The 11,793-nt window shown below is 36.9% G+C and overlaps 2 protein-coding genes and 1 long non-coding RNA gene across 6 annotated transcripts in view; 1 reads left to right on the top strand and 2 right to left on the bottom strand.

The window, feature by feature from the left end:
* DNApol-alpha73 (DNA polymerase alpha subunit B) overlaps nt 1-7,876 on the bottom strand; it is an 8,362-nt gene extending 486 nt beyond the window's left edge. Inside the window, exons 1-6 of the mRNA XM_033468502.2 lie at nt 7,741-7,876; nt 7,141-7,360; nt 6,992-7,040; nt 1,592-1,692; nt 506-1,300; nt 112-327 (exon numbers count right to left, since the gene is read on the bottom strand). Coding sequence (XP_033324393.2) covers nt 112-327; nt 506-1,300; nt 1,592-1,692; nt 6,992-7,040; nt 7,141-7,360; nt 7,741-7,819 — 1,460 coding nt within the window. The 5' untranslated portion in view covers nt 7,820-7,876. The remainder of the gene's footprint in view (nt 1-111; nt 328-505; nt 1,301-1,591; nt 1,693-6,991; nt 7,041-7,140; nt 7,361-7,740) is intronic.
* Nucleotides 7,261-8,005, top strand: LOC117219376 (uncharacterized). Its single transcript, XR_004490002.2, has 2 exons — nt 7,261-7,390; nt 7,756-8,005. It is a non-coding gene; the product is annotated as an uncharacterized LOC117219376 (long non-coding RNA).
* Nucleotides 7,995-11,793, bottom strand: DppIII (dipeptidyl peptidase 3). 4 transcript variants are annotated; one of them, XM_033468501.2, is made up of 4 exons: nt 11,623-11,793; nt 10,185-10,482; nt 8,384-10,127; nt 7,995-8,302 (listed from the first exon to the last, which is right to left on the bottom strand). In XM_033468501.2, the coding sequence occupies exons 2-4, from the start codon at nt 10,458-10,460 to the stop codon at nt 8,151-8,153; spliced, it is 2,172 nt and encodes a 723-aa protein (XP_033324392.2). In that variant the 5' UTR covers nt 10,461-10,482; nt 11,623-11,793; the 3' UTR covers nt 7,995-8,150. The 4 variants fall into 4 exon arrangements, with proteins under 4 accessions (XP_033324392.2, XP_033324390.2, XP_033324389.2 ...); XM_033468499.2 differs by having other exon boundaries at nt 11,619-11,792; XM_033468498.2 differs by lacking the exon at nt 11,623-11,793 and adding an exon at nt 11,111-11,325.

Here is an 11,793-nt window from a genome sequence, read left to right as displayed (position 1 = left end):
AAAATTATGATCGCATCTCCCGTACCATAGTGGGACAATGTTTAATGCAACCAACAATTGAATCTTTAATAAATAATGAATTTCTTGAGTTTATCATTGTGTTCAACTTACGACACTTCGTACTGTCCTAGATGTCTGATAACATCAACTGAAGTTACTCCGATCTGCAGCCCGTTCGCATTTATTATACATGGATCTGGCATAGAGTACAAATTCGAGGAATACGATCCAATTTTATTCGTATTAATGGTATATTCCGGTGTCGGATAAACTGCTTCATGGTGGACGTCGCGGTTAGAAGATATTAATATGACTCGCGTATGTTTCCTACGTGTAAAGATTAATGACAATTAGAGGATGAAAAACATTAGCGTGATATTCAACTTTGCAAAGGCACACTATTGCGTCAGACTATCGTATTTAGAATCTTTACTATTACGTAAGATTTTATCGGAACTTGAAAGTCTCTAATGTGTTATTGTAAAGATAATAATAAATTATGTACCCTTGCAAGTGCTGCATAATTCTTGATAAAATTTTGTCAAAGAAATCATTGAAAGATTCCTTTAAAGTACAGTTTTTAATTTCGGAATGCATGTTGTCAATAAAAGGTCCGATCAGTATTAAAATATTGGGTTCATCTTCCACGACGCATTCTATTAAGTCCCACAAGGGCTGATAATTCAAATTGCCAGAAGTTGTAAATGGTCCAGCTGCGACGTATACTTTCAGATCTTCCGTTAACTTTGGCGGTTCAGCAAGCGGCACATGGCCCTTTACAAACAATTCTTTTGCCAACAGAGCTTTCCCGGTTGCGTTAGTGCCTTCCACCACAACTATTTGCCCCGGAAAAACTGAATAGTGCTTGATTCCACTGAGATCCAACTGGATGAAAGAATCTTCGAAATCTTCTTTAGATATTATATAGCCTTCCAGAAACACGAGCTTTTTCCCGTTTAATTTATCGATCGAGGTAAATATTCTACCGTATATTCTAAACGTTACTTGGCTGATAGTCCTCATTTTCTTCACGTAACGCGGGTTTGTATCAGCGGACCCCATTTCCTTCCAAACATGGGTAAGTCGATTACCGAAACTTATACTATCGTAGTTAAGTGTGGTCACCTCTTTCGACAACGTGTCGTACATATAAACCCCATCTTTGGGCATGTAAGGAATATTAGCAATAACGATCGATACATTTTGCTCGTTCTGTTTCTTCCAAGTCTCTACGGTTTGGCCAAAGTGCAAGAGAATCTTGCCTCTGGCACTGATACTCGGGACATGATTAGGCACGCTTCTACAACAATGATTACAAACAATTCAATTACATTCTATTGTCGTTAAATATTTTATTATCGAGTTGTGTCGTAAGATACGTCGATTATCGATTTAATAAATATATTACAAGAATATTAATATTATAATACAAGAAATATACAATATATTTATATTTAATTAAGTACAAGAAATGTTTTAGATCTATAAGTATATTTCTTATCGAATTATTTATATAATTTATTTTCAAAGAATCTTTCTATAAAGTCAATAATTCTTTTATGATTTTTATTTCAAAATAATATCTGCTTACGCTTTGGAAGTATATGTGGATGGTGAAAACGTTTGAGTTACTGCACGTCGTTTACTGTCGTTTTCTGCTTCCGATGTCGGACTTCTTACCCTTTTAAGTTGCTTAAACGGAACAAATAAGACACCAAATGAAATATAGATCACTAAGAGCTCGAAAGGGTTTCACTGAAACTGTAAGATCAGAGATATTTGTTCGTGTACAAAGCTCCAAGAGAAAAACCGATCACCATAGACGAGTATGTATCTAGTCACGAAATAGAATAAAACGTGCACCACATTCATACTCGTCTATGGAATCATCTGTTTCGCATGCTCGTCGGTTTGTACAATATTACACAGTATATATATGTATATATATATACAGTATATAAACAGCGATTTTTCATAGTCGAATTATCGATGAAGTTGCCGACGAATGGCCCTAAACGTACTTAATGAGTGTGGATCTAGTCACAGCTCAGTCATCTGTGCACTAGACCTTCACTCATTCAGCAAATTCAGGGGTGTATTGCATCCTGGCTCTTCCCTCCTCGCCGGTTATCTTTTATTCGCCGATCGTCGGTAATCTGCGAAAGGAAAATGCTTGGAACGAACGTCGAGGGAAGATTTTGAACCGATAACGTCGCAGCGGAGAAATATAAATAGTCATGGTAGCTTGCGTTCAGAAGTTCATCGCAACGAGAAGGGTTAACTGTTGTTAACCCAACCGTTCTTGCCGTTCGCTTTATTACGTATTATTTCAATCAAGTTCAGACCATTTCTTGTAATTCGCGTTCAATACCGTTAAATTGTAATAAAATCATACTTTCTTCAAAACCTTCCTCTTAAATTAACCGTCTTCATTGTTTATCATTCATTGTTTTCCGTTTTCTGTTTCAAATAAAATATTTATATTTTACAACTGCCTAGACTGCTGCCTATACAATAAAGAATGGAATTAAGGAACTCCGATCGTAAGAACAAATCGAAAGAAAAGTATCGGCAATTACACTCACGGAATCTTACGTTACATAAGTCTCGTTCGAAGGGGAGACCAGAAGTGTCGGGGAAATTCATTCGAACGATACTTGCTGTACCAGATCATGTAAAACTTTGGGTCGATCACCGCGAGGCTAGCTCTGCCCTCCCCTCCCCCTCCCCTACTGTGCCCAACGAATAACACACCGAGAAGACTATTTCTCCTTCTATCCCTCTCTCCGGGAACTAGCCGCCCCTGGCAATCCTTCGCCCCACTGTTCTCAACAAAGATACCGTGGGAAATAACGCGGAGCTTATACCAGATACAGTTGTAACCGACCGTCCACGGAAATAATCCGTTGAAGATTTCGAATTGGTTTCGGTGATGATATCGATTATTTCGTTTCATCCCTCGAACGAAAATGTTTCAAATATTTCACACGATGCGCGAAAAATCAAAGGCGAACCATAAGGTTGAAGCCAATGCAGAGAGAAAGGAGAGGGAGCGGTACATCGTTGTTGGCCAATTGCATTTAATTAGTAGACGTAAGCGACTCCCTAAGGAACTGATCTTAAGAAATCCAATGGTGGTTATACATTATAGATTCGTATCGCGCGTAAAATAAACCAATATGCAACCAGTCGTGAATCTCGCGTATACCAAGCGACCATATTTAATCGTTTCATTATCGTGTATTTCGAGGAACGCGAGATAGTACCCGGAATGTACCTGACTCATAGTATACGATGTATCCCTGTAATAACGCGGTGGAAAAATTGCTTAAAAATGGCTGTATTCTTATGCAATCAGTCACAGAAATATATATTCAATATCGTAAATTTGTAAAGAAACAATAAAAATTTTGCCCATTTTATGGACATCTCTTGTTAGTTTAAAATAAAACAAACTCTGTAAAGTGGTGATATCTTTTCTTATACGCAGGAACTCCAAACCATATATATATGAAAAATTCACAAACAACCAGAAAAGGTATCCATATCTCTTTACGTATACTTGAAGGGCACGCGTATAGATTTTTCGGACTCTCTATACGTATGTACAATTGTCTTGCGCAACTTTTTTTTATCACTTTCTGCCGAAACTATGTAGTCAAAAAAACCAGCGCCCGCCAAGTATCCAGTGCCAAAAATTATATACACGACTATCGAAGATCGCGCGAGTGATCTTGGAAGAATCGTACCAAGTATTCGTATTACACAAAGGATACACAAGAAACGTATACGTACACTCGCCTCCAATATACGTATCTGTATAAAGAAAATATTATCAGTCGGATATGCGATGTCGGATAATAGATGTAACACGACTGCGAAGAATAATATCGTGTCGGGAATCGATTGTGTATTACGTTCGAGTTATTATTCGATCGACGAAGGGACAGAGTTAGCGTGAGAAATCACGAGAGAAAACCAGCAACATCGCAAGCAGCATGTGACACGATCGAAGCAACAGGTTGTAGCGACGCGACGCTCAGGACTCAACGGAACGGTCGACGACATTCGCATCGCGCGCGCGTATGTTCACACACGCGCGCGCGCGCGCACACACGCGCAGAGAGAGAGAGAGAGAGGAGAGAGAGAGAGAGAGAAGCTTGTAATTCTCCGGTGTACATGTGTATCTCTTTCTCTCTTTCTCTCACCGTCTTTCTCTCTTGCACGCACACTGGTCCGCATGCAAACGCGTGTACAAAAAGATAGCGCGCGGGGTTATCCATAAATACTCTCGGTGTTGCGAGCATTTCTACCGTAACGATCCGCGATCAAAAAATAAGGTTCATACAACCATAAGAAAAGAAAAGATTTACCCGAAGTGTGGTACATTCCGTTCCCTCGAGCTTGATCGTTTGACACGAGACTAGAGCCGCGAGACTATCATTTTTACGGGCCTGAACCGAAAACGCAGAAAGAAACGCGAACAATAGCGGTAACAACCAGTAGCAACAGCAACAGGTCGCTGTGACGCGAGGCGTTGTACGATTGGCGGAATGACTTTCGAGTATGAAATTCACACAAATCGGATTCCATGATGGCCGACGCTCCGGTCGACCGTTTCAAGATGTAATGCACTGCCTCGCGCACTTCCCCCCTTGTTACAACATACCGCCGCGCACCAACAATTCCCTAAGAAATTGAAGACGGTTTAATGCCACGATCTGCAAGTTACGCGAACGAAAGCGAACTACACAATGAACCGGCAAACCACTCGATACACTCCGAATCCGCGTGACGCGCTGACAGACAGTTTGTGGCGTCGCCGACTCGACGCCATCGAGATATTCGAACACATGCAACGATCTTTTGCGGGAATATCAGAGAATTATCGATCCAGCGAACCGCCGCGTGATAGATTTTTCAAATGGCTATGGAACCGTCGAAAAGCACGCAAATGGAAAGAATATTTTGCTCGGAAATATCTTCGGAGAGAGAGCGCACGCGCGCATCAGGATGATAATGGAGTCTGGGTCCTTGAAAACTGAAATCGTACCCTTTGAAGAAATCTGGTCAAGCTCTCTTAGATGGAAGGAGAATCCCTCTCTACGCGATTCCAACGAGGAACGCTATCTTTTTTCCACCAATAAGAACGAATCCGACTATCCCCCTCCATGGGAGCGTGTCCTTTGTGGGAGACTGGGAAAGAAAAGGGAGGGGATAATGGCGGCGATCTACCTGGACGATTTTTGTGGCGGGAATTACGGTGCCTCGACGAGATCCTACACAACGCTTCACTTCGGGAGAAGAAACCACCTGCCTGGGAATCGAGTCGGAAATTTCACTCGTACCATAAACGCTCGACGTCGATAGTAAGCTCGTCCAGATTCAAGAATTTTTGCTTTCCAATATATGTCAACTATCCATTGACAATATAACACTGCTATTTTGTTGAAAATTCTTTAACCTTACGAACAAATAATTGATCTTCTACAAAGAAGATTAATTAATAAACGCGATCTTCTGAATGCAATACCTGATAGAAAAAAGCTAAGGCAAATAATATAATGATGTTTAAAATACGTTAGAAACACCATTATGTTTTATACAAGGTTTTTCAGAAGTTGAATTATTAGATAGAAATGTTGAATCCTCAAAGAAAATTGTTAGTTGTGAAACTATAAGCGTGATATAAGAATTGCTTGAACGTTCTTATGTATAATAAATGTGATCGTATTATTTTAAAAAAAATGAGAATCGTTAAAGAAATGAAGTTACTTGATTTATAAAGGAGCGTTATAAGCAGCGTTAAAAAACATGCTTTTCGTTACACGGAAGGCTATACGTTTCACGAAGAATTAGATTCACAGGTAGAAATCTTACGTCATTGCTACTATAGACCATAGATCGACCATAAAGAATGTGAGACAGTGTTGCCAAAGCGAGTAAATCATTGCAATGCCAAGGTTGAGGTTCCACATAGAACACATCCTTATTACGATAAACATAACAAAATTCTATATGATTCCAAAGTAAATTATCAAATCGTTCAAAATTTCGTATAATCTATCTTTCTGTACAATAAACTTGTTGGATTCATATGTAACCAACCAATATAAGAACTTATGTTCGTACGTGTATGTCTACACAGAACGAACTGTTTATTACAAATTTTAAGAACTCGAAAAAATAATTCTTCAAGTGGAGGAAAAAATATATTGTGATCTGAGGAATAGTTTCTTGCATGTAACATTTCTCATTGTATGTTTCGGAGATTAATAAAATATCTTGGACACTACGATCGCGACGAATTTCTATAAAGACTTCAATAGAATTGAATTAATTATTTTAAAACCAACCAACAATTCCACGAAACAATTGTACTTTAAGTAATAGTTTGTACTACTTACACGGAACGTGTAGTTTCATAAATCTGGCAACATTGTCAGAAAGCCATTACAGGGGTGGAGACCTTTCCCTCTTGAAAGAGAGAATAAGGGGAACAGGCAGCTTTTGAAATCATCAAAGTAGCCTGTTCGAAGTTTAACAATAGATCGGCGTAGACCGAAAATCTGGAGCCTTACTACCAATCGTGCTCGGTAAATATGTGAGGTGAAATATCTTCTAAGTATATTTAAACGTAAATATTACTTAAAATCGTTAAAATGTTTTCCTACTTTTTCAATAACAATAAAAACACATACCAATCACTTACATATAAAAATTGTATACTATATATAAATAAATAATATAATAAAAATGGTTAAAACAAGCCACATTTGCAAGCACATAAAATACTTGAATGCAGATTTCTTAAAGAATTTTTGATTGTGTTATGCTAAAATCTACTGTAATTTTAAAAATAGTTTCAAAATTTTTAAACTAAGTTTAAGATTATCATAGATTTACAGTCAACTAAGTATTAAGAGTCATTGTATGATTTTAGCTACATAATTGATCATTAAACAAAATGTTTAAAAGTAACAGAACTTACCTTTGATGCGAGACACTGTCCGGTATTGTATATGTCTAACACATTGTCACTGTTATAATAATGATATAACAGTTGCATGTAAAGAAAATATCTATCGATTATATAAAATAGAGTACTACAGATTTCAATTGTAATACGTGAAAGGATACATAACTGCTTCGTTACTTTGTACATCGATTTCCATATTTGATACTGCATGTTGAACTCCATTAATAGAATCTGTTTTATCTTTTTTCAATTTCTCTTTCTCCAATTTATGAAGATCATCAAGAGTTGGAATAATATTTAGAGACTGCTGAATACTATATACTACCCATAATTCTACAAATGCTTCTTCGTCAATGCCATAATCGTGGCAAAGCTGAAGACCTAATTAAAAATATTCTTTTTCAAATTCAGGTACTAATGATGTAGTATATATACATAGCATGCATATAATTATATATCAACGTAACATAACATTATGTACATAACATCATTCGTTTATCTTTGGATAAGGTTATAAAAAATGGTTAAGCATTTAAATATATTAAAGATATTCTATGCGTCTTAAAACGTGCACAATAACACAGAGAATAATATTAATTACTAACTAAAATCAAGCTATGTAAATATTTTATGTTAATTTCAACTTTTCTGGTCGGTGAACCTATCGAGTCGTTGATGGAATATTTATTTGTACGAAAATTTACTGCAAATTTATGGCAATACTTTAATAATGAAAATAGTTGAATGAATAAATAACTTACATCTGTCGATGACAGGTTGATCAGGAGCATCACAGCTTAAATTACGAAAACACGAAATTAACGTCTTCTTGGACACCATATTGCTTAAGAAACTACGTTCTTCAGGATTTTCCCGCCAACTCGGCGAATAGTGCACATGCGCAGTTTTACCACTCTCCTCCCCTTTCCGCTCTTATTGTAGAAATGTAAATTTCCATACACAAACTGTATATTATAAGAAATAGAATTTTGTTTGGAAAATAAATATTACAGTATTAAGTATAAATGCACGTTTTATTTTTCATAAAAGTAATCCAAAGTTGGAAATTACAAACTATAACTTTTAACTGTGTAAATGTTGCAAGGCATATACTGTTATAGCACATATAATAAAAAGAGAAATGTAATAAGTAATTTTACCCACAAATGAATCAATTAACTTCAAGTGTAAAATGTTGTTTATCTTTTTCCCACAAATCAATGAGAGTCTGTGAAGTTTCCGAAGAAGGGAATCTTTCCATCCAAGACTGAATCAATCCAGCAAAATTGGGTTCATAATTCTTCAATTGTACTGTATCCGAACCTGTTACATTGATGAAACAAATTTATATATATTAATAAAAAAAATTTTATAAGGAATGAAAACAATGATTTAAGTAAATACCATTTAAGAATGTATTCGATTGTACAAATATCTTTCGAGGTTCCTTATGAGCAAGAATGATATCTCTCCAGCGTGCCCATGGATGAGGTCCGGTTTCAGGTACCTCACTATATTTGTCATACATCTCTTTGGCCGCCTCGAAATCGCCAGTACTTTTGTAAACTTGCAATTTTGTTAAGAACTTTCCGATCGCTTTTTTCCCAATAGTCTGAATCTTAGACCTATCTATTGTTAATTTTAAAGTTTTGCCAGACTCAGCCTCGACTACAGTAACAAAGTCTTCTTCAGCTTCGATGCACACTCTCAGCAAGACATATCTTGCTTGAGAATGAGCTTGTAACCATTTCTTGGTAGACGGTTGATACATTTCTAAAGCCCTTGCGCAGCCGGTCCACAAAAGTGATAACCAATTGACATACATTACATCGTCGGCTTTCGAACCTTCGTGTCCCAATATACGTAACACATCTTTTTCCAAACATAGATACAATCCAACAGCTTCTGCTCTACATTCTTCGTAAGATGATCCTAATGCACCAAACTTCGAATCGTACGTTTCGCCCGGCAAGAAAAATTTGTTTACTACTTCTCCGGTTAGGGGATTCTTTGTATTTTCTTTATCAAAATTGTACGAATCTGGTCCCAATTGTCTTAACAATTTACCCGTACCGTGACCAAGAAGTTCGTGCAAACTTACTTGTACCTCAAAACTGACAAGTCTGTAAGTATTCAGTAGTGTCTGATCCTGTTCGGACAAAAATGGTACCACATCTAGCTTCATATTCCCGGGAATTACATTTCCGAGAGACACGTTCTTGAATCCCTCTAATTTTCTAATTTCCTCGTAATTCGGAATATTTATTCCATTCGGAATTCCAGATCCAGAAAATGTAAGAACGTCTAAGGAAGTAAAGTCGGGTCGTAGAAATTTGTCTATTTCGAAATCTGCACCCCAAGGAAGTTTCTGGATAAACTTCTCTGCATTGTTTACTAAACTCGCAAATTTTGCTGACATCTCTTTATTTACCATCGCTACAAATCCTTCGAATTCTGCTCTCTGGCCAGCAGGATCTCTGTAAGTTTCGATAAAGCCTATGTATGTTTCTATAACTGGACCTTTGTCCTTGATCCAAAACTGAGAACCATCTTTATGGTCCTGCAATGACCCTGTTCTAAAATGTTCTATGTATTTATTCAACATATTTTTTTCGATTTCATTTGCAGCATACTCTGTTGCCTTCTGCAAATTATCAACAACTGCAGTTAGAAGCTTGCTGTAATCCCCTCTTGTGATTTTAAATTTAGAGTTCTTAAAATCTTCTTCTGGTAATGTAATCTGAGGATCAGCATCGGTTTCCACAGAAGCTAATCTAATTTCATAGGAATTTACATTATCAGAAGTGTTTGTTTTAAAGCATCTTGCATTGTAAGATTCTAATTTTTTCTGTTGCATAAACTCATTGACCAATTCAGCATCTTTATCTGTACAATTGGCAGAGAAATATGTTGTAACTCCTTTGTCACCTAAACCTAAAGACTTCAGCTTTCCTCCTAATCCATAAGTCACATCTTGAATTTTATTCCAAATTTCTTCTATACTATTAGAATTATCCTTATATGCTTGAGAAGCTTTTACTATGGTCCCAAATTTCTCTTTGGGTAAATTTGGAATTATTTTACTGTCGCCAAAGGACTTGTAATTACCAGAATTCGAAAATATTCCACAGCTGTACACTAAGAAAGCCTAAAAATATATATGCAATTAAAAGTGGGGAAATTTGATTTAATATCGACAATTTACCGTAAATTCATCTTCGCTGACTCCAGCATCAAGCGCAGATTTTTTCAATTCTTCTATGTTTTGAGCTTTAAAAATTTTATGTAAAAGAGCAAATAGCAGCGGCGATTCGGGAGAAGTTTGTACGTACACGATAAGACCACCGCTCCATGCAGCTTGACTTAAATAATGTGCATACAATTTCTCTTTTGCTGTCAAACCATTAAATGCGGTTTCACATTCTAAGGCTACCAGTGGTTGGTTGTTTGGCAAAACATATAAAGAGGTGTCTTCAGTCATTTTCGTATATAGGTGCTTAACACTGAAATGTAAAATTACGTTTTATAATTTAACAATCCGGGATTCAAATCGGAATGTATCAGATTGATACAGCGAACCGGCGAACATATGTACTTTAGTTTACTGCTCTGTGACGAACACAGAATGATAAACAAGAAGGGAGGGGATAACTCGAGACACCTGACGACATTTGACCGTTTATCAACATGTCTGTTTATATACTGACAATGAGTCCTCCCGGCGAAGGTTAATCAGATTTAACAAATTCGTCCACGAAAAGATTATTATACGCAAATTATACACTGTGGAAATCTGTCATTTTCTCGTAGATAGTTTATACCAGGACTTGGAATTAACTAATTATTATATTAACCTTGGAATTAACAAGGCAGAGACAGAGCATTTTCGCTCTGAAATGAGATTGGATGATGCCACTCTGCAGCATATTTCAGAGCAGTCTCCGAAAATGCTCCGTCTTTGTCATGTGCAATTAATTCCAAACTCTAGTCTATACCGTGCATCATTTTCTAGTGTTTAAGGTTAACATGGTTTTTGGAACCATTAACAATGAATAAGTTGGAGGATTTGCACATATTTTATATGTATAAGTATTGTACAGTTACACGGATCATTTAGAATGCGCAACCTACCAGAAATTAAGATTTTTATTCAAATGTTTAATTTTCCTACTTGTCCATGGAAATGTTTCAGTATGGTTTTTTCGCAAAGACACACCGTTACAGAAATATCGCGCAAAATTGAGAGATATACTTTTTAAAAGAATTGTCTGCCGGCTAGCAATCGATAAATGCGAATGAAACATTGTAATTTACAACAAATAACCGAAACAACTGTAACATAATTTAATCATCGTGCTACAGTAATACCTCAGGTTTTGTACATTTTGCCCACCATTCATCCCCACCATTTTACTGCACATCCAATTCTCAGTGAATCTTGTCTTAACATTAAATCGTCAGCCAATCAGAGCAAAGCAATTTCTAGACGTATTCTCGTAACAGAGCGCGCTTCGGCCGAAGAGTCTTGCAAAACTTAAGGTATTACTGTAAAAGGCCGAACTTATGGTTGTCCCCTCATTCCATTGACATATGTTATACACGAAAGCTTAGGAGAGGGTGGACAATAATAAAATCTTACCTACTAAAATTTCCTAGAACTGAGCCGATTTCCGTTTGAACTGATACCGGTTTTCCAATTATTTCTCCTGCATTCACCTGCAATATCCTGATCACCTGACGTCTACTCTATCAACGAGTGTTATAGTCGTATAGTGTTATCAAAAGCGTTGATGCGACGTCGATGGGAGACCGGT

The sequence above is a fragment of the Megalopta genalis genome, chromosome 2 (genome assembly GCF_051020955.1).
Source record: "Megalopta genalis isolate 19385.01 chromosome 2, iyMegGena1_principal, whole genome shotgun sequence".
Classification (NCBI taxonomy): Eukaryota; Metazoa; Arthropoda; class Insecta; order Hymenoptera; family Halictidae; genus Megalopta; species Megalopta genalis.
Note: the sequence above shows the minus strand (reverse complement) of the source record. Positions and strands in the feature narration are given on the sequence as shown.

Coding starts and splice junctions, on each gene's coding strand:
- DppIII (XM_033468498.2), bottom strand. CDS start 11,283: ATGTTTCATTCGCATTTATCGATTGCTAGCCGGCAGACAATTCTTTTA. Junction 10,483..11,110: donor AATAAAAATCTTAATTTCTG/GTAGGTTGCGCA, acceptor TTTACATTTCAG/TGTTAAGCACCTATATACGA. Junction 10,128..10,184: donor TCAGCGAAGATGAATTTACG/GTAAATTGTCGA, acceptor ATATATTTTTAG/GCTTTCTTAGTGTACAGCTG.